The sequence below is a fragment of the Pholis gunnellus genome (assembly GCF_910591455.1).
Source record: "Pholis gunnellus genome assembly, chromosome: 17".
In the NCBI taxonomy this organism is placed as follows: domain Eukaryota; kingdom Metazoa; phylum Chordata; class Actinopteri; order Perciformes; family Pholidae; genus Pholis; species Pholis gunnellus.
The window spans coordinates 6,667,651-6,690,127 of record NC_136544.1 but is presented as its reverse complement, the minus strand read 5'-3'; the positions used below and the strand labels follow the sequence as shown (position 1 = coordinate 6,690,127).

The 22,477-nt window shown below is 43.2% G+C and overlaps 2 protein-coding genes across 7 annotated transcripts in view; both read right to left on the bottom strand.

Moving 5' to 3' along the window:
- The window catches only part of ep300b (EP300 lysine acetyltransferase b), a 33,365-nt gene extending 22,885 nt beyond the window's left edge, over positions 1 to 10,480 (bottom strand). For all 6 annotated transcript variants that reach the window (XM_079177766.1, XM_079177768.1, XM_079177769.1 and 3 more), the window contains exons 1-9: positions 8,455 to 10,480; positions 5,908 to 6,506; positions 4,407 to 4,583; positions 2,664 to 2,973; positions 2,090 to 2,203; positions 1,628 to 1,870; positions 1,013 to 1,118; positions 752 to 880; positions 116 to 233 (exon numbers count right to left, since the gene is read on the bottom strand). In XM_079177766.1, coding sequence (XP_079033892.1) covers positions 116 to 233; positions 752 to 880; positions 1,013 to 1,118; positions 1,628 to 1,870; positions 2,090 to 2,203; positions 2,664 to 2,973; positions 4,407 to 4,583; positions 5,908 to 6,506; positions 8,455 to 8,548 — 1,890 coding nt within the window. In that variant the 5' untranslated portion in view covers positions 8,549 to 10,480. The remainder of the gene's footprint in view (positions 1 to 115; positions 234 to 751; positions 881 to 1,012; positions 1,119 to 1,627; positions 1,871 to 2,089; positions 2,204 to 2,663; positions 2,974 to 4,406; positions 4,584 to 5,907; positions 6,507 to 8,454) is intronic.
- Positions 10,481 to 11,664: 1,184 nt separating this feature from the next.
- xpnpep3 (X-prolyl aminopeptidase 3, mitochondrial) lies at positions 11,665 to 21,716 on the bottom strand. The gene is made up of 12 exons (XM_079177971.1): positions 21,621 to 21,716; positions 21,410 to 21,526; positions 20,969 to 21,091; positions 20,507 to 20,694; positions 20,146 to 20,365; positions 18,345 to 18,529; positions 17,866 to 17,928; positions 17,491 to 17,604; positions 17,266 to 17,351; positions 16,876 to 17,059; positions 14,874 to 14,994; positions 11,665 to 14,684 (listed from the first exon to the last, which is right to left on the bottom strand). Exons 2-12 carry the CDS (start codon positions 21,477 to 21,479, stop codon positions 14,518 to 14,520), a joined length of 1,521 nt encoding a protein of 506 aa, XP_079034097.1. The 5' UTR covers positions 21,480 to 21,526; positions 21,621 to 21,716; the 3' UTR covers positions 11,665 to 14,517.
- Between the last annotated feature and the right edge of the window lie 761 nt (positions 21,717 to 22,477).

Below are 22,477 nucleotides of genomic sequence, written 5' to 3'. Positions count from 1 at the left end.
AGGAGGATACATCGCTCCGGTGCAAAAAAAAAAAGAAAAATGCTTTGTATTTCCTCCTCCCTTAACTGGAAACCAATTGTCATACCACATTATTCTGGGCGCACTGGTTTCTTACCCTACTGTTGGCCGACTCGTACATGTCTCCCTCTACTTTTCGAGCGTAGGCCACCAGATTCTCCATCCGCCGGTCCTTCAGGGCCGCTGGATCAGGAGTGGGGAAGATTGCCTGCACACTACTCTCACACATGCACAAACAAGAAGGACACACAGGTACAATTAACTTGAGGAAAGAGACACCCACATCCAGCACTGAACTGAACATGATCTGATACCACCATCTACACTGCACATATCTGATCAATAGTGAACAAACCGTATTCATACCACACCTCTAGCTGTTAATGCTATATATCATTTCTTACTATAATTTCTAGTGCTACCCTGCTCTACATATATTCTTACTTATACCTGCACTGCATACTGTAACTGCTGCATGTTTCATACTGCTCATAACGTATATATGTAGTGTATTTATACCCCTATTCTGTATGTACATATATACATTAATAAAGTTGTTCACCTCTGGTTAGAAGCTTACCTGCACTTCATTGTCTCGGTTTGTGTTGTATGTGCAGTGATAATAAAGGGAAATCCCATTTTAATCTAATCTGATATTTAAATGAGTTTATTTCTTTAGCTCTGGGCCATAGTAAGACGTCTTAGGGGGCCCTACAAGACATAGCAAACTCACAGCTTGTGGACAAGGTGGTTGCGGAGGTCCTGCGTGATGTCTTCATGCCAAGACTTCCTCATGCCTGCAGCAGAAGGAGGAGTTGCCGTGGGCATGGAGCCCAGGTTCCCGAGACCATCATTCATCAAACTGAAGAAAAAAAAAAAAAAAGACAGACAAGGAGGAAAGGAAGAAGTGAGACTTCAGCCAAAACGGGACAAATTTTGACTTTCTTTAAGTCCGTTATGTGACGGCAGCATGACCAATGAAAAGCAGTCCTACCTCTGTGCGTTCATGCTGCCGTGCAACAGGGCGTTTGGCAGTAGACCGGACTGCTGGTTGGGCGACTGCACCCCGACTCCACCATTCACTCCCATAGAGTTCCCACCTGGAAAGAGTCGAAATTATAGAGTTTGAAGGATATGATGTGGATTGGTAAATGCTGACAACAATATCTTGAGCGAACATAAGACGCATCTTCAGATCAAAAAATGTTCAAGCCAAAGAAGTAAAGTGATTCAAAGACAGCTGGAGATTATCTCCCCGAGCATGACAGTGAACCTGTCCAGTGAAATATAAATCAAAGTTTTGTGACACAGTCATCGACCATGAGTCAGTGCACAGCTGGAAGAGATCAAGGAGGCCATTCACTGCCGACGCCAAAGATCATACAGCCTAAACCAAATCCTGTTATCACATTACTTGAGTTCCACACGGACGCCTGAGTCAGCCCATTTCACTGAATTTAAAAAAAAACACATGAGATGCCCGTTAAAGCTCCCAAACATCTGCACACCTTTGATTTGAGACGATTTTGTTGTCATCAAGATCAAGAATGAACATCCACGGATTGTCCTTTATAGTTTGAGATACTATATAATGGCATTAGAAACTAACCCATGGTGTTTAGGTTCCTCATCCCAGGCTGACCCTGCAGCCCCTGGTTGGACATGTTGGCCTGTGACGGCTGCTGTGGTATCTGGTTGCCCTGGTACGTGAGGCCCAGTGCAGCGTAGGCCCTCTCTATGGAGCTGGGGTCAATCTGGTTGGGAGGGTTCAGGTTTGGAGCGTTGGACTGCCCACCAGGAACCCCCGAGCCTAAAGAGTTCGCCAAACCGACTCCTGCACTGTTAACAAGAGCTGTGAAGAGAACGGAAGAGGCAGGAGAGGGTTGATAGGGGAGAGAAAGAGGTAACAGAGGATGAACATCTGTGAGGACGAACACATTTCATGGTAGATAATGTGCAATAATTCAAATGATAAGAGACAGGATCGTGTTTACTGCTCAGAGATACACCCACCCACACACACACACATATACACACACACACACACAGCCACAGAGTGAGAAACACTCACACTGCTGATTCCGCTTGTCTCCAGCGTTTTTCAGTGGCAGGCATACAGGACAGTCATGTCGTGTGCAATTCTTCCAATGAGAGATGATCTGTCTGGATGAGGCACAGTGTGCCACTGGGGGGAGAAGACACAGAAATGGAGAGAAGTGTGAGAAAAGGGAAGAGACGTGGAAAAGAGAGAAGAGGGAGAACAAGTGAAATGAGAAATGGTGACAGGGTGAAGGAGGGAGATGAATAATGAGACAAGAAAAGGATGAGAGAAAAGGGGAAAGCCGTCAGAGTCAAAAGGAAGAGAGAGAAGCCAGAGACTAAAGTTATTGTATGAGTCATTCAGTCAAATAAAACTACATCCAGATGAGAGACGGAAAAAAAAGGAAGAGTTACAGTAGAACAGGCAGCTAAAGAGGATAACTCATTCAGATATGACGAGAGAAAAAACGAGGCAAACCAAGAGGGAAATAAACAACACACAAAAAATGAATTGCAGATACATGACAACTTTAAACACCGCCTAGTGTTTATTATACAAACCACACACCATAAAACCAGCAATCAGCATAATTCAACAGACTCACCCTGGCAGGACTTGCCAGCCTGGCAGTGAGTCATGTGGTTGAGCACGTTCTTCATGGTGCGGCAGTGGGGCAGGTTGCACTGCCGCACTTCCCCGTTGGCCTGCTCCCTCCGCTGGCACTTGTGCGCGTGGAGCAAAAGGACCAACTGCTGCTGAATCAGCTTCCGCTTCTCGGGGTCCGCCGTAGGGGGCGCTGAGCCGGGACCAGCCCCGACGGCACTGAGCCCAACCTGGGCGCCTCCCACTGTCGCCGCTCCACCGACGGATACGCCGCCTACTGCTCCAGGCTGCTGCTGCTGCTGCTGAGAGGCCTTGAGACAGGGAGGAGAGAGGAGGCGGGTTAACAAGACTGCATCGGGCGTTGCACCACTTACGGTGAGCAATTTGGTAAGAGCTTGGCAGCTAAAGCATCAATTCAATGATCAATCTTTCCTTGACTTTGTAGTCCAACATCTAATTTGAATCAACATACAAACAAATGGTGCAACATTTTTAGAGACACTTCCACCATACAGTTTACAGACTCACACATAATAACCTTCAGTGACTCACAGCGATCTGACAGAAAAGTTCTGGGGGCATTTGGTTAATCTCACTTCAAAAAGGTAGGTAAGAATATTTTATACAAGCTTCATCTTCCCTACAATCCCACGCAATGCATGTCAGTGATCATACAGACTCAGTCCGGGCTGCTTCACCTTTGAGACGACTGTGAGTTTGTCTAAAACATCTGTAAGATCATTTGCATTATTAGGCTGCCAGTTATTAATGTCTCGCCATCGATTTCAGATTTGTCTGTAAAAATGAAAATGTTATGTAGCCAAAATAAACCATCATCCATAGACTCCTAAAGGGGATAAGAAAATATGATGGGCTAGTCCGACCTGGAGAAAAAGCTGTTTTTTTTGGTCGAAAGAAACCTGATGACCAATGATTGCCTGATCCGTAGCCTCCCACAACCCTTATATAATAACACCGTGAAGCTCATGCAAAACATTTTCCAAATCTTATCTTAAAATGCAGGTGTTCCATGTCAGATTAACCACACTTTCTTAACTAAGCAACACTTGTCATAAATCTCTTGTTTCAACTTGATGAATGCCACCGGCTCAAGAGTATGTCTGCGTTCCTGACATCTGATCATACGCATCAACAACGCCCCGAAGCTGCTTTATATGTTACCTGTTCTAATCCGTTTGTGGACAAGTTTAATTCACAAAAACGTTATGAAACGGCAAAAATAAGAATTTCACTCAAATGTATCCGCGTGAGTGACACAAGGGACTCAAATGTTCACTTAGACAGCAAGTCGAATTGAGGCCCTGGTGTCGTGCCAAAATATGCCAATAAAATACTGTATTTACATGATTTGTGGTTAACACGGCGGGCATGGCATGTTGTCAGATTACATCTAAAGGCCACAGGGACAAAAAGAAAAGTTCATATCCTGCCTGGTTTTACACCTCAACACACATCTAACCACTGTGTGAAGCGGGCAGGATTGTAAACAAATTGTCGGGCTCCGTTCATTGTTGGTTTGGAGCTTTTGACGGTAAGTCACCACACTAATAATCTAACCCAAGAACTGGACTTTAGTGGTTACTGACAACTACAATGACATGAATGACTCTGACACAAAATGCCTTTGAGACACATTTCTGAGCAGCAAATGCTACGGTACGTCCAAAGACAAAACTCTGATCCAGTTCCAGTAAGGACGTATAAAAGAATGAACACATCTCACCATCCCAGGCATGCCTTGACCCGGTGGGGCCTTCTTGTCCATGCTGAACTGGGTGGCCATGTTGTTGGGCAGGCCCGCCTTGTTCTGGAGCTGTGGGCCCAGCCCTGCTCCAGGGAGCCCCTGGCCAGACTGGCCGTACGGACCACCATAGGGGCCCGCGTTGGCCATCATACTCATCTAGGGAGCGGGTATGGAGACAAGGGGGAGAGAGGGAAATTCATAGTTTAGACATCAAATACAGTACTCTTCATGGCCTATGAAGGAAATATGGTAAGTATGACAATCTATACTTTTTACATGACTTTAAAAACTACAAAACCAACATACGTATCCAACTACTTTGGACAGACAGTTCCACTTTGATAGGGAAACCACATGGAATCACTTTGTAAATATTACTTGTAAATATTCCTTCATAATGAGCTCTCATTGTGACTGTTCGGTTACAATATTACTTCCCCGACCTTACTTTATTCTCTACGGTAAATCAACACCAAAGACGCATCTAAATGGTCTCAGATCCAGCCCACAGGATTTTCTTCTTCTGTATTGGGCCAAACTTTCCTTTATTTCAACAGCAGCTCTGCACTAATGTGAAGGGATTTGTTAATTGTAGCTATGTGACTAATAGAGAGCAATGAAACTGTTCATGCCTATATCTGAGAAAATAACTGCAGAGTTTCCTCTGCATTGAACACAAACACAAACACTTTACTGATGCATATTTTAACGCAGAACATTCCTAAAAAAAAAAAAAAAGTCCTGTGTTTGCTGGTGAAACAGAAGAGACTTTTGCAGTGTTGCCTTCACACCTTCGATCATAACTATCCTGTGGCAAATTGACAAAGCGATGTGGTTAACCACAGAGCGAGCAGCGATGCGGCTGTGAGTCCGACACATAACCGCACTCACTCCTGCTCTGGAGAACTCGTCTTCAGCAGCCTCACACGAGCAACTACCACAGGTCTGGTTCAGTCTACAGCGTCACTCAGGTCTGAAAAGACACATCCGCCTTTTGAACTTAAACATATTGTTTAACTACAACAAACTACACGTGTAAATAGCAGGAATCTTTCTTTTTTTAAATTACTTTACCAAACTCAAGAAATTCCATCCAGACTAATCACAGATCCAGCAAATGTATATTCTTATACATATGAAGCAGTGGGCTGTAACAGACAAATCTCCGTAATAATCTCAGATGCGTGTTCCCACTATTCTAGCGGCCATGTTAGAGCTATGACATACTGACCAAATATTAAACCCCTATTTGTGTGTAAATGTTAATATAATACCTTTGAATTCCCCACAACATTATTTGATGTAAAAGAAAGTAGTTTTATATTTGAAGAGAACTACGTGCAGGTGTGGGATTCAGCAGGACACCAAAAACACTTAGTTTAGAACATCTTATTCTCGGTTTAAATCTTTAACATACCACATTTGATCATTTGCTATAACATAGTTGCTACTGACCGTATCCTGGGTTGAGTGTGCTTACCTTGTTCAGTGCTCCGGGTTGTTGTGGTCTCATCCCTGCCTGACCCCCGTGTCCCATTTGCTGACTGCCCTGCTGCAGGGTTTCCGCCAACAGATTGCTGCTGTTACCCATGCCCGCACTGCCAGGGTAACCCATTCTCGGCGAGCCATTCATCACCTGGCCACCCATCAGGCCCTGCTGCTGTCCAGTGTTGCCCTTCTGGGCACCCATCATGGCAGCTGCCCGATTGAGTGCTGCCACCCCTCCAACCATCCCAACCTGCTGCATTAATCCAGGTTGCTGCTGCTGGCCCTGGGGGGGCATGCCTTGAGGTCCACCAGGGGAGACGCCGACACCCCCCATCATCCCCATGGAAGCCCCGGGCGCTGCGCTATTGGAAGTGGGGCCACCCTGCTGTGCTGGAGCTCCAGCGCGCAAGAGCTCAGACAGCTGTTTGTGTTTCGTGGCTGCATCCTGGCCTCCCAAACCAAGCCCTCCTCCGAGTCCACCCAGACTGGTGTGGAGTTGGCTGACATCCCCTCCGTTGGTCAGACCCAGGTCCGAGGAACTGATGAGCTCATCTGGGAGGTCATGCTCCAGGTCGAAGAGTGAACCAAAATCTAGGCAGGAAAGAAAAGATCCCAAAAAATGTATCAACTAGAATAAATTGAGATACGATTCACAGCTCACACAGCCACAATTGTTCAAGGTGAATTAAAAGTGGTACAACGCTGACAGTTTGAAAACTATCAGCCATTAATCTTGAGCCCAAAGCTGGACAGCCGGTGCAGCAGGAGCTTCCTCTCACCGCCGGGATTTCTCTCCTGGGCATCAGTTTGTGGTTTGATGGGGTGCCAAACGTGGCGAGTGAACGCAGTAGGGTCAGGGCGAGAAGCCGCAGGGGTAAACACTACAGTACCTAGGTAGGTGTGTGCATTGGGTCTATCTACTGTCATGTGGTGAAAGAACATGAAACAGAAGAGGTATCACAAGTCTTATCCACTGCAATGGGAGGCACGTTAAAAGGGAAAGTTGTCTGAGAGTACACTGAAATATGTTTTCTTAAAGTATACTTTTAATCCAATATAATATCAAAAATAAGCAGTGCTCGTGGTTGGCCCCACAGAAACATAACCTGCATGTTTGATGTTATTTATCAATGCTACAGTGTTGATATGTTGTGCCAGTGATTTTTACATCATGCATTACGAGTTCAGATACTTTAGAAATTAAACATGCATCAAGCTTGAAATTCACATTCACTTATCTTCTGACATGGTGGTATGGCCACCAATCTTTGCACAGTCGACATAAATGCTATTCATTGTTTTGGTGTTATAAGAAATACTTATTATGCTACACATATTGTTTCATGGGTATTAGTTGAAACAGCGTCAACTAAATATCTAAATCCTCATGGTTCTCTATGTGTCTTGATACAAGAGGAGGGGATGCCAAGAGTTTCTTGCTCAATATGTGTAAAAGAATTTTCTGCAATAAAAGTTGAATTCACAATGAAGGGGACGTGCACGGGGTAACGTTAAGCGATGAACCATTTTGAAAAGTAAACTGCAAAAAGTGCGGCGCGGTGTCACCGTGCAGTCCATCAATGGTGGCTTCACAAGAATGGGCTTCATCCGTAGTACCACCGAGAAACTTAAAGTCTTTGAACAAAAAAAAGACTTGCAAGAAGACGTTGTGGAGACGTCGGCCGATTTTGTTCTTTCGTTTCAACGTTACAACGCAGTGCAAATTGACACACGGCAACGTCTTCGGCCGGGCAACAACGCGTTTCGCAACTTTAATGAAGTGTCGAACAATAGCTAGCTGTTACAATAGACCACTGAAACAGAGAGTCGGCTAACAACACGTGAAGCACACGGAATTAAAAACCTCAAACGGTTTTATTGCAACTGCAGAATGAGTTAGTACCCACGAAAAAATGTTACTTTCGTGCACGATGAAGTGGAGTTGGTTAACAATCACTTAATTTATTTGCTAGCCAGCTATCGAGCTCAGCTGAGCCGGTTATCGTCCTAGCTAGTTAGCTCGCTCGCTCGGTTACCGTTACTTTCTCCTAAAGCTACTTTGTAAACGGTACTTTGTTTCCACGTTCACGGAGTATTCACGAAGCTCATTGTTTAATGTGTACGCGCTCTCGTGCTTCCATTTAGTTAACTTTAGCAGTAGCGAGACAACTTAAAGCAAACTGGGGTGACTCGACTCTTCCATTGTTTGGAGGTGGATCTCATAGTTAGAAGCTAGTTAGCCTGTTGAGGCTAACGCATCAAAACATCCCTCCAGGAAAGTTGCTCCTGCCAGCAGCAACACATCGCGTTTTCTCTCCAGCAACACAAAGCATCAGACTACTTTAAAATACAGCGACAAATACACGTTCACAATTAAGTTCACAGGCATTGATTTAGTTGAGGTGTAGCTGTCTCAGAGCAACTAAGTTGCTGTGCAACTCCACAGGGACTTCAAAGCCTGACCAGTAGTTAACACACCAACAGTCGAAGCAACTTGGTATTTTATCTCCATCTTAAGTAAAGCATGCAATATATTTACCGTTTCCATCACTGGCAGACACCGAGAGAGCTGGAGAGGACAGCTTGGGCCTCTTGGCTGAAGGCGGGCCGGACTCCAGGACATTATCGGCCATATTTTTGACGAATTAAAAAAAAAATTGATGTAGATTCCACGGAGGGAAAACGTATTTCCTTTATCGTCTCCTTCTCCCTTTAAGACACGCTCGTGGTCGTTCCCCCACCGCTCGGGGGACGGTAGGGGAGAAGAGATGTAGAGCTCTGTCCCTCAGAGTCTCTCTCTCTCGGGTTAGTCTCTAGATATCAGACCCCCTCCCCTGTCGGAGACTTAGTTTCTTCACAGATTTGAACAGGAGGAGGTGGGAAGGTGGAGTCGGCGAAAAGGGCAAAGCGTGCGGCCCTCTTGACAACCTCATGCAGCCTCTTCTTCTGCGACACAAAAACTGTCCCGAGATCCGTCCTCCGTGCTGCACTCGGTCCTGTCCGCCATAGTCGGCGGAGAAAATCCCCGTATTTCACGATTCCAGCGGAGTGTCTCTCGGTCAGGGATCACGGGGAAAATGATAAATCTGGTCCAGAAACACAAACCAGGAGGGTCCCCGTGTTCACTTCTCTCATGCAACAGTTACGAGAGCCTCGTTCCTCTCACCTGACCAGACATCTCACTGATGTCAACGACTCCTTCACGTTATCCAGACCGAGGAGGCGGTCACCCGGTGAGTGGAGACCACCAGCAGGAGTCCTCGGTACAATTAAAGCGTGAGTGGTACTCTCGAGTGCAATACCGAGAGGGGAGGGGGAACAACTTGCATTGGCTTAACAGTCAGTGAATAAATAGTTCAACAGCTCTGCAGAAAGATGAAAACACCGGATCGAGTCCCACACTTTGCAGTTACTCAGATACAAGGAGCATATATTGCGGATGTGTGGATCCATGCATGACTTTTCTTTGCATGCCGACTAGAATGTGCACTTAGTGTGTGTGACCATGCAAGGCACTGGGTCAGAAAGAACAGACTCGTATTTTTGCACATTTGGTTGTTGCAGCCCCCTTTTCGCGCGAGCACGCCTCTCGCGGTCGGCAGGATCGGCAAAGGTTGAAAACAGAAGGAAAAAAAAAAGTCTCGTCAAAAATCGCTGCTCTTGTGCAATCGATTCTGATGCAGGCTGTATCTGTCGGTATACTTCTTGAGGGAAATAACGGCGCTAATTGCCAATCAGCGGGGCAGTCAAGATTGATGCAATTAGTTTTATTTTGCAGAGGACGATCTGTGGGGTTACTTATGTTCTGCTCCACGAGAGGGTCCTCCCACGGGTTTCTTGAAATCTCAGATGATGAAAAGAATGATGCATATTAAAAAAAAATAAAAAAAGACACCCGTTACTCACTGCTTATGTGATGTCTTGGCCATGCCGGGGAAGAGAGAAAAAAAAAGAGACGTTAAGCAAAAACCGGAGCACAGCCACAGGGCGACAGAAGAAAATGTGATTTAAAACAAAATGACGGTGGGTCGCTGAGAAATGATGGCTATTTCGGAAGCGGAAAGCTTCTGATCGGCACACTAATATTGACACCCCCCCTTTTAAAATAATTTGGGCTGACAAAATCCTCTCATTGACTCTTTGTGATGGAGAATGCCCCCCCTTCGTGTTGATCCTGGCAATTTTCCCCTTCTTCTCTTTAAACCCGTCTTTCTTTCCACCTCTCCCGTCTGCCCGGCAGCAATTTATTTATATAATTGTCTATGCGGATTCCTTCCTTCCTCCGCGACGGACACATAGTGATTTTTCATGTTGATGTTTTCCCCCTTTTTCGCAGGTTTCTCGTCGTTACGAGCACACAGAGCCCTCTTCCGCCTCTCCTCCGTCTCCGCTCCGCAAAAACACCCCCTTCCTTGGATTTTTCGGAGTATTTCCTTCTCATGCATTCATATATAAATATATATATATATATATATATATGTGTGTTTATATATATATTTATATATATTTATATATATATATTTATCACCGACTCGGTTTTCCCTCCACTGCCGTCTTATCTCGTAGGCGATGCTTTCTCTCTCTCTCGGTAACACGGACAGGATTCCGCCACTCGTTCTTTCTCCGGTGGTTCACGGAGTGGCTGCCGTCGGTTGCCGGAGTCGCTCCTTCTCTCGGTTATCTCCTCCTGTTTCTGACGGTCTGTCCGCACAAACAAAATGGCGGCTTGTTGTTTCTACTCCTCTGATACGGGGGGAGGGTTGGAGGTACAGCAACATTAGGCGTGAAGGGGAGGAGGGAGGGAGGGGAAGGAGAGGGGAGGTTTGTCTTCGTAGGTGTTCGGGATTGTCCGGAAACCGGTTCCGTGCTCTGTCGGGCAGCAGCCGATTTCAGTCTGTAGGGGACAGTGGCGCTCCATGTTCTCCTCTCTAACACAGTGGTGGAGAGTAACCCACTACATTTACTCAAGTACTAGGCTAAGGTACGACTTGGAGGTACTTGTACTTGAATGTATACATTGTTTGCTACTTTATATTTTTACTCCACGACATTTATCTTAAAGCTAAACTAGTTGCTGTGCAGATTATAATTTAAAACATCTGATGCAGTATGATATACTGTTATCATTTAAACAATTCAGCAATTGAAAAGTAAGACATTTACACAAAGTGTTAACGTGTCAATGCATCGATATAACTACTTCAATAAAGTAACACTGTAAAAGGAGCACTTCTACATGAGTACTTTTACTTTCGATACTTTAAGTACATTTTGCTCATAATGCTCAAGTTCAATTTGGAATGCTGGACTTTTACTTGTGATGGAATATTTTTGGTAATACTATTTTAATCAAGTAAAGGGCCTGAATACTTCTTCCACCACTGGTAGCATTTACCAGTACATTTTTCTCAGCAAGTTTTAAAACTGTTACAATTCTCAAAATATGACATGCAATCATCAGTGATGTTATTCAGATCCTTGACCACTGTAAAAAAGAATCCATTACTGACGACTGCTTTAAATGTTACTCATGATACAATATGCAAGTATCATCAGCTGAAGTGCAAAATGTACTTAAAGTATCAAAAGTAAAAATCATTAAAGTGAGAGGAATGGCCTCTGAGTGTTGCAAATGCACTTAGCTGCATTTTGATCATAGCTGATCATCACATCAAAGCTGTACAACACCATTTATTCATCTTTAACTGTAAACATTTAACTTGTGTCAAGAGTGAATAAATTAGCCAACCGCATCCATCCATTTATTTTGTCCCCGTTAAAAGTTTTTCCTTATCCGCTGCGAGGGTCCAAGGACAGAGGGTTTTGTGTGCTGTACAGATTTTAAAGCCCCCTGAGGGCTCTAAATATAAAATAGACTTAACATTTCTGACATCAAAATATGAGCAAGAAAATATTTTGTTCATTTCAAAAGTTTAACTGCTGAAAACTCCTCCACTGAAAAGTCAATTTCACAGTATGTGATGTAGCTTCAAGTTTCCACTTCACAGTTGTGCAGCTTCAACCCAACGATTGACATCCAGACTGGTTGTGATATCACAAAGTCATGTTCACATGTGCACGTCTTCAGCTGCCGTTAGTGGCGAGCACAGAGAAACTTCCCATCTTCAGTAGATCAATGTGAAAACAGCTCAATGGTGTCATAACTCTGCACATACTGTAAACCAGGTGAGTCCACCTCTTGAGAAAAATGCAAACCATTACAACATCAGTGTAAGACTTAACTCAATGCATCACCGCGTCAGTTGAAGATTACTTTAACATTTGTATTCTATGTGAAAGCAAGAAATGCACACTGTTCTGACAAAATTAGCTATGGATTTGAGAATTTCACACATTTATAAAAGTCATTTTCATTCAAGTGTTGTGCCAAAGCAGCTAATAAATCAGTTGTCTGATAACACAGTGAGAGTATGACTTGACACCTAATAGGACCAATCGAGTCACATACGAAAATAACCCATCTTTGTCACTTTGACTTCAGAGCCCCTTTTACATTTAGTTCACACATACAGTAGCTTTTTAAAAAGTATTCACGCACACTTGTTTGCATACGGTTTTACACACTCCAAGTCAGTATTTAATAGATATTTGGCAGCAAATACTGCTTATTTATAGATATTCAGGGACTTAGAAAAGTTGTTGTATCTATCTCAACTTGTGCTTTTTAATCAACTTTTCGTTGAGTTGCTTGGAGGTGAATGTTTTGTCACAATACTGACTCGTTAAAAGACCCGGGTGTATTAATACTATGATCCACTTGACTACACACAGTTTATCTCCATTTAACTAATCATGTGACTCTTTCAGAGCAGCACACAGGTGTAATGAATAACATTAATTATGGCCCTGTTGCATTTAGGCGAGCTAGGGTCCTGGTGTTGTGCCGCATCACTGGAATGACTGTGACGCACTAAATAGACTGGGACCATAATTCATTCTAAAATCAGTCGTTAATGCTAGATGCTCAACTTGTTTGACCAGTCACTCGTTTACTTTTAGCCCGTCAGTCATTTTGTGCTGAGCAGGTAGCAGTACAGTCAATTTGTCTGCTGGAAATGGTTGCACACTGTTGTATTTGGGGGGGTTGCTGAGAGCCATGGCTGGATTATCAACAAGCCAGAGCAGGAAACTGCCCCAAGCCTCTAGAACTCACACAAGAGTCATTTTATTCAATGCCAACATTTAAAAAAGGTATAGCTGAACACAAGTTTAACTCTAAATGTAGTGTGAAATAAGCCCTGTCGCTTTGGATACCTGCAGCCTGTGCACTGTTTTACAAGGGTGGTTAAAATGTTGTCCGGAAGTATGCTTGAGAAGTCCTGCTAAATCATTTTTATGGACGCATGCCAGCCAATCAGAAACGAGTGTTTTGAGGGGTTGTGGTATTAGAACACAGTAATCACAGTTTCTTGCCTCTGTGTAGATTTGGCTAAATTTTTCAACAAATACTGCGAGTTACAGTGTCTCTCCATTTTGTTTTAAAGGTGGAATTTTTCAAACTCCTTTTGGTACTTTGAGCACCAACAAATTTAACGGCAATGTGCTGGGCATGTTGCAGAGTTCAGTACAAAGGCACTGTAGTGCACCCACCCATTGTTACTTCAAACTTCAACTCAGACTCCAGCTACGAGCCTACATTCTTTAACTTGTTTCTTTTTGTCAGCAAAAAGAAAAAGGCATGCATTAGCATTGAACGGGAGAGAAAGATCTTTTTAATACACAAACAAAAAAAAGATCACATTTTCTCTGCTTAAATACATAATTCCCACACACACACACACACACACACACACACACAAACTCTTTTCAGTGAACACTTTTAAAGCCATTTCCATGTTCTGGTGTAATCATTGCCATCATTCCAGGTTTGTCAGGAGCAGCGGTTTAAGACTGGTTCATCTCTATTCATCACTTGTGTATATTAACATGGTCTGTTCATTTGACATGCTCTGGTCCTTCCTGCAGCTCAGTGAGTGAATGTTCAACATTTGAGCTACGAAAGAATGATTTGTTTAAGAAACAAATTAAGTGTTTGTACTTTGGCTTGGAAAAGTTTGATTTATTTTATTTTTTTAAAAAGGGGCAACAAACAAATAATTATATCCAGGTGTAATTCTGAAAAACATGGTGTGGAGCAAACAGGTTTTAAGAATGAAAACGCTTGCATGGTTGTTGGATCTAACCACTGGGGCTTCAGCTGAAAATATACTTTATTATGGTTCAGCGTTAGATTTCAACCGTACCATCGCAACACTAGAAGTGTGTAATATACATGATCAAGATTAGTCTCCATGTGAATGTACTGTAGCAAACATTGTTGAGGAGGAATACGTCGGTTACAGGGTAGTATACGTGCGTTAGCTCTAAAGCTACACCGTAACCCCTGAAACAACTAAACCAACCTTTTACTGTTGAGCTCTTCACCATCATTCACTGTTGGAAACTACAAACATGAACCTGGTCTTGCAGTGTGCTCCCACCTTTCACGCACCTGGGCCCCGAGCCTGATGATGTGGGTTGGAAAAGCACAGCCCTCAGCCTGCCATCGATGTCGTGGCTCACTTGTCCGTCTCTCCCAGGCCTATCTCTGGGCGCAGGCTTTCTCTACGTCAGCGATGGTCTTTGGTGCGTCACGGGACAGAATCAGAGGCCTTCCCTTGTCTCGAATCACCACATCGTCCTCAATCCTGACGCCCAGGCCGCGGAAACGCTCTGGCACCTGGTCATTGTCCTCGCCGATGTACAACCCTGTGACAACAGGAGGAGGAAAAGTGGAAAACTGATGAAAGCAGGAACAATGTGAAACATGAAAGAGAATGCAGAATAGATCATGCGTAATGAATCTCACCCAGACTCATGATTAACAAAGCCACAGCCGCACATCATGAGGAAAAAACAAAAGAGTAACGGGTATTCAAAATGCTAGTTAGTCTATACCTGGTTCTATAGTGATGGCCATTCCTGGCTGTAGAGGTTGTGAGCGGGACAGGTCAGGAGTGTCGTGGACGTCCATGCCCAGGTAATGACCAACGTGGTGGGGGCAGTACCGTCGTGCAGCCTGGGATAAGCAGAATTAAAGCTTTAAGCTGTTGTATAGAAGTTTGCAGTTGTCCCAGAGCAGCCAAACATTAACGACATGGAATTTAGGTGCCACTGACTGCGACTTACTGCGGTGAATGAGCCTCATCTGATCACTTTCTATCTACACAACTGTATACAGAGGGCAACTAAACAACTAAATCAAAAGGTGAAACACAAATCCCAACATGCAATTCTGATCAAATCCTTCATATATGAAATCAGTGCACACATTATAAATGTGATGTTTGTATCAAAGAAGCGTTTTAGAATTTTGAAATAAAACATTTTTTAATTCTAAATGTTGAAACCACAGCTCACCGCTCATTTTTGGCAAAAATGCAGAAAGTATTGCCGTTTATTCTGTAAACCTTATTAAGAAGCACTGCTTCCATGGCTGTTGACCACTGTGCTCAAAACATTTGGATGCCTCATGGGTGTAAAATCAAACAGATGTTCGATGTGTACTTCAGAGATAACTTCATTTGACTTGACGACATCAACCTCACCATTGGCATCGGTTATGAGCGATGAGGTCAAGTGTATCACGTAGGTAGATCTACACAGTCAAGAGTCTACAGCAATGCTAAACATGCTAACAATGACAATGCTAACATGCTGATGTTTACAGATATAAAGATTTCCATGTTCACCATCTTAGTTTAAAGTGTTAGCATGCTAACATTAGCACTAAATACAAAGTACAGTTGAGGGAGGCTGATGGGAATTTAATTGTTTTAGCATTAACGGAATGGAAGGACACTATATGAAAAGTTAAGAGATCATCAAAGTTATTACAATTCATCCTAATGGGGACATGTATCAGACAATCATGAATATCTGTTCAAACGTTTGTGCCAATCCATCTTGTAGATGTTATGGTACTTCTCAGGGTAAAATGTAGACCCATTAGTGGCAGCAGAGGATCAGAAGGATTCATCCTCTGGGGACCATCAATATCTGTATAATCTTGGCAATAAGCCCAACACATCCAATATTTGACCAAAGTGGTAGACCAACTGACCAACTAGAGCCATGCTGCTAGCATGGCCAAAAGAATATATACTCAAGATGGCTGATAACTATGAGCCCGGCTTGTATGAAGGTCTCTCTCTGGCGAACATCATCATCAATCAGTCAGCCAAGGCAGAAGCCAACAAGGCTTTTTCTTTTTAAAAAAGGGAAACCACTTGAGTAAATTTACATTCAATTTTGGTTTGGCTTGCTTTGTTTTATTTCCCAGCAAAGAGCAACGGCAGGAAAGTAATAATAATAGATTCCTCTGTTATACAAAGTTTACAGAGCGTACTGTGTTTCATGGAGGCTGTAATGAGGTCATTTCATCATTTACATTGGCCAAAAGGAGTTTATTGCTATTTCCTGACCACAAACCACTAGAGAGGACCTAAATATACCAAACATGTTTAAATTCAATGCCCTAAGGTGATAATCCGATGGTGCCATGACCAACCCCTGGTGTGGATCATTGATATCCAGCAGCAGGGCAAGATTTCAATTTACATTAGCAATATAAAAATATAAAACACTGTAAGAGCCTGTGTCTCTAAGCAAAAACACAAGTTAATAAGAGTGGAATATGATCTTGGGCTTCATTATTTATCAAAGACTCTTTGTTCCTTTTAACATTAAGGAGCAGCTGAATATTTGGATCTGGGAAACGTAACTTTCTTGTACAGTAAATCATTTGCAGCTCATCTTGAGAAATGTTGTTACTGGCAGCAACTTTGTTTTTTCCAAAAAGCCAAGAGCTGCTTATTTGTTTTCATGGAATTGCGCCTCACAAAGCTGGGGAACGTCTACCAGCTGGAGCCCATTCTACTGCTACTTCTCTCATTATTACCTTTAGTACATCCGCATCACTGGTGCTGGCGTTGACGATGCCTAGCCGCCGGAGCTGTCGTCCCAACAGAGCCAGCATGGTGCTGTAGATGTGATCCAGACTGACGCCCGGGGAGCACAGAGACAAACAGGAGCGCTGGACCTCCAGGATGGCCTCGTACAGCTCCGCCTGGGCCGGGCTGAATCTGGTATGAGATACGAGTTATTGTCCGCCATTTTGAATAATCCTCAAAAACACCTACTTAAAAAAGGCCCTAAAATCTAGAGACATTGGAGATTAAACAAAAAAAAAAAATCATGTATAAAGCTAATAAGACTTCCTGAAAATATCTATGTTCAATAAGCAAAAGATGTTTCTACATTCAAATGCAGATTATTTTGTCAAACTTACTTTCCATTCACTGGCCATGTTCGAGTGACATCACTGACGTAACCAAAGTATTCACAACCACCGTCAAGCAGAACCATTTCACCGTCCTGATGGAGGAGGGGGGGGGGGGGTACAATGAGTCATTACTTCACATACATAACCACTTCTCAGAATGCTCACTGTGGATGTTCATTGCACCGTATTGGATAGAACGGATCCATTAGCTCATTCAACACCGTCCTTTACCTTGATAATCTGGTTGTTGTTTATGTAGTGCAGGGTATTGGCTCGATTCCCTCCGGCAACAACAGGGGGATAGGCCAGGAAGTTGGCGCCATGGATACGATTCTCAAAATCAAACTGGAAGATTAACATTTTTAAAAAAAGCCTTGTGAGCGTCATGTTTACTTACTACCTCTACCGTCCAGTTTCTGGGAAAACAGCTTTTTGAATTTGCAGTAACTTTTAACTGGAGTTATGAAAACCAAAGCACACACTGACTTTATAATCTCTGAGCTCTAGAAGCTGATCTCACACTTACTGTAATATCTGCCATGGAGAAACAGCCAAATAGAGAGATAAAACAACGCAGCTAAATTACATTATTATGTTCTTTGTTACCTTAGCAAAGAGCACAGCCTCATCCACGTCTCCTTGAGACAGAGCCATTGTCCTCCTAAAAGCCTGAAAGAACAGGACTTGAATTAGAGCGACTGCACTGTAATCCATCTTAAAAAGTGTAAAGAGACACAACAATAAAAGGAAATGTGGCTCTGTTTGTGACACTCATTGGTAATTTATCGTTGTGGTTTTCTTCTTTCTGTCCAGTCTTGAAATAAAAATAAATAGATTGGTAGGAACCGAACACACACTCTATATTCTATCAAATGTTTTATTCTGGATTTGCAGACAAGTCTAATTCAAATCTGAAAATACCAAGGGTGTTGATTCAGAGTACAGACCAGAAACATCGTTTCACATAAGTAATGAAAGTAATTCTATGGTTGAAATATATCTAGATTTTCCATTGATTGTGATCATTTCCTTCCACAAACTATAAACTATTATGAAGTTGACACTTCAGAAATTTAAACACCAACCTGTGCTGTGATGTGACCGGCTTCCTGCATGAGCGCCACCTCTGCTGAGCTCTTGAGGGCCCTTTGAGAGTGTATGAGGGGCCTGAGAGTGTGCGGCATCGGCCCCGCCTCTAACACGGGACCCACGTGAGTCTGGTGGAGCCGAGGGTGGGAGGGCTGAGAGCCGTCGTACCACAGCACAGTGCCTGGAGGAGGATCGGAGTAGAGAGAAAATGGTAACAGTGAGGTTAAGGTCCCAATTATTGTAGTTAGCAGTCAAATGGCAGCTCCTGTTTTTATTTTTATTTTTTTAAAGTACACAGTTCAACCTCTAAATGAAAAAGGATTAGCTGTTTAACACACGAAGCATTAGACAATGATGGGTTTTTGTTTTTGAAGCCTTTGCAAAAGAGCGAGGAATGGATTAAACAGTGTGTCTGTCTGCTTTAAAGTAAACTGCAATCGTCTGCATGCCCGGGTAAATAGCTTACTCTCTACAGTAGTAACTTCATGTTATGTCAAGGCAAAGGACAAGTTATTAGCGAACAGCATTACATATCTGGGTTTACAGGTTACATTAGAAACAAACTGGAAACTGGAAAATCCAGCGTCAGAGCAAGATGATAGTACAACAATGCATCAACACAAAGGGGGGGGGGGTCTACACATCTAAGCAAGAAACCTAATGCTGCAATGTCTTCCTATGATAAACATCTGTTCCACCATAATCATTCTGTCCTGGTCCTTATTTGGTTTAGGGGACTTTACATTCCAGCAACTCAAGACAAAATTATGTAAAATAAAGTCAAATTCGCACAAATATGTTATTTTTGTTAAGACTCGCAACCTTCCAAGGTTTGTGTTGGAGTAAAAAAAAGAAAAGAAAAAAAAAAAAAAACACACTGGCCAAACCAACTCTACACTGTAATACACAAACATCACTGCCCCTGTGAGGATGCTGAGTCTTTGCCTGGGACGTAGCTTTAGCCTCGATCTTTTAGCATTACCTATATATTGTATGTAGCCACATTGTAGATACTTAAGACCCTTACACACTTGTTGTTTGTTTATTCTTTTGCAAATGTTCATATTTTTATTTTTAACGTATGTCTTGTACTATTGCACTGTGTTTATTGTCATGCACCAATCAACAAGCCAATCTTCTTGTATGTGCAAACGTACTGTACGTCACAATGAACCTTTTCAGCTGGATATGAAGGTTTCAATCCACTCACAGAGTTTTAGCCTCGGCATTAGCTTCCTCTAGGTAGCTGAAGCTCATCAAATCTGCGAGCCATTGGCTAGAAATGAGAAACCGGCTTTTGTATATATTCGGTGTGAAATTTACGACCAATTGTTTAAAATAAATACTGGGAATGTTGAGTGGTAAATCTGCCACTGTTATCATTCTAAGCTGCATATGTGTGTGTGAACATCTAACTTTAAAACAATTCTTTAAAAAATATTAATAATCTCGCCCATTTTCGATATCATTGGGAAGAATTAACAGAAGATAGACGAATATTTTAGATGTAAATGTAAAGATAAATATGTGTGTGTGTGTGTGTGTGTGTGTGTGTGTGTGTGTGTGTGTGTGTGTGTGTGTGTGTGTGTGTCAACACTCTGTCGGAAAGAAGAGAGCAGAAAGCTCAGCTGGAACCTGTGTATCGATACTGCGGAAAATGAGTATTGAAATCGTGATATATTTAGTATTGATACTTTGATATTTCTGACAACACAAAGTGCTGGAAGAGAAAGCTAGACAGGCGTAGCAACAGTAACCGAGAGGGGAGGGACTTGAGGAACACTCCCGTCCACTCACCTTTAAGGCTCTTGAGCACCAAACCCAGTTCCTCTGTGCTGTGAACTCTCTCTATGCCGGTCAAAGCAGCCGCCCCATCCTTCCCTGACCGGGGCCCGTCCCACAGCTCTCTCCCCGGGTCTCTGCGCGGGACGAACAAGATGGCCTGGTCTGGTCGTCCTTTCCCATAAAGAACCAGGGCGCTGTCAGGCTCGAGGATGCCGCTGAGGTAGAGGAAATCCTGGGGAACATTCGGCTCCAGGTTAATTGACAAAAGCCTTGCTAAAATTGCAAACAGTATTCCTATTAACTCTCCTTTATACCTGAAGTTCATGTCTTCAAAAAATATAAAATAAGGTCAAAAATAAAACAGAAGATGCACCTGGTTCTGGTGGAAGGGATAAGGGATGTCATTGGTCATGTAACGGGTCGGATGGGACAACACAATGGCCACATGGGTGCTGGAGGAGGCAGAGGGTCCCAGCTTGTCCGACTGGGCCTCGATAAGCGAGGCCAGCCTGTGTCTGCGGAGCTCGTATTCTGTCCGGCTCAGGCCGGGGGTCACCTCACCTGAGGAGCAGAGATCACACATGTGGTGCTTCAGTGTTCAACAATAGCTCAGCTTGATGTGTTCTTATTGTATCTTTATGTCACATGCAGTGTAGAGTAATGGATGAACTGAAATGTGTTAACCGCAGTAGATGTCAGTGATCAACAATAGCTCCAACTGCCACTAGAGAGCATGAATCCTAAATAAATATATGAATAATTAAGTATTGAGCCTGGTCCAAGTTTCCCCTGAAAAGTGTAAAGGTACTGGTCCAGCATTGTTGACAATATTTACCATGTTTGATGAGGTGTGGATGAGTGAACGGGCTGGGCTGGCCCAGGTACCGAGGTGGAACAGTCTTTGGTTTCAAACCTCCTAGTTTCACAGATATGTTTCTGTACGAGCACCGGACACATCCTGCAGACAGCAACACAGCACAGACAGAAAATACTCTTCAACTGGGCACCTTTACAATGCTGCACGCAGTTACTTCAAACATGTATTATGTTTCATCTGCAGTCAACGGATGTTTTACAGAGTAGAACTTTACAACTGGACGACTTTAGCTTATCACAGATGTAACATTATATGTCGGCTGATATGTGACAAGATGTTTGCAGTTAGTGGAATAGCAGTATAATGTAGCTTAAAATAGTAATACTCGAGTAAGGTACAAGTATCTTAAAGTTGTACTTAAGTACAGCCAAAACGTAACAGCACCAGACATGGGCTCACCTGGACCCCAGTGTCGCGGTGGCAGCAGCTTGACAGCAGACCTGACCAAAGTGCTGGTTGAGGGCAACATTGCTGCTGCAACTGGAGGACAACTTTCAGTCACAACATGTCCCCCCGCTGTAGACGCGAGGCAACGGTCAGTGAAGTATAAACTCGCCAACTAACGCTGGATATTTACAGATACAAACAGCGGTGTGTTGTTGCGACTTACCAACGTTAAAATCTTCACATACAACGAATGTGTCGCTCTCTGGTTGACAGTTAGCCTCGTTAGCTTAATGCCCCCATGTTTGCTAATGTCGTGGAGTTGGGAATTTGTGCCCTGAGTTTCGCTGCCCAGGCAGATGCACTTAATCCCGCCTCCTTTGCTATGATTGGTGGAGTCGAAGTTTCTTCTTCTTCTTTTTAAAGACGGTTGGCAACCAGCGTATTAAGTGCATTACCGACACCCTCTGCTTCGGATCGTGGACCAGAGATTACGTCCTGCCCGTTAATCTTGTTTGTTTAATAAAAAATATATAATCTTCTTGCACAGATTGCCTCTCTTTTTTCAGACTGGTTGCAATCCATGATTACATACTCCCCAACCTAACAATGAACCCGTTGGATGCCTTCCTACTGCTATTTAAATAGGAAGGACCTAGCCTTAGTCTGTTCAGTGACCTCCCTATGATTCTAAATGTTGCATTGACTTCATTATTTAAATTGCACAGAAACATCTCTCTTATTTCAGTTAGCCTGCTGCTTTACTCCAAACTATTCCCTTGACCCAGACTTGCTTAATGGGATTTGTAGATCTATAAGATCTCGCTCGTTTTGCTAACCGGTTCAGCTCATTCATGTTACTTACTTCTACCCACATGTACAAAATTATCATACCTTGTTGAATCAGTCTGTAATGTGTACAGACTGGTGCAGTTTAGAAGACTGGTGCTGGTTAAAGACCATATGTTTGTATTCTTTTAGCCTATTAATGGTCACTTTACTACCCACTCATCAAGTATTTCCTATTGTCTACACGCCCTTTTATATTTTACACGAGCCTACAGTATGAAAATCCACTTCATC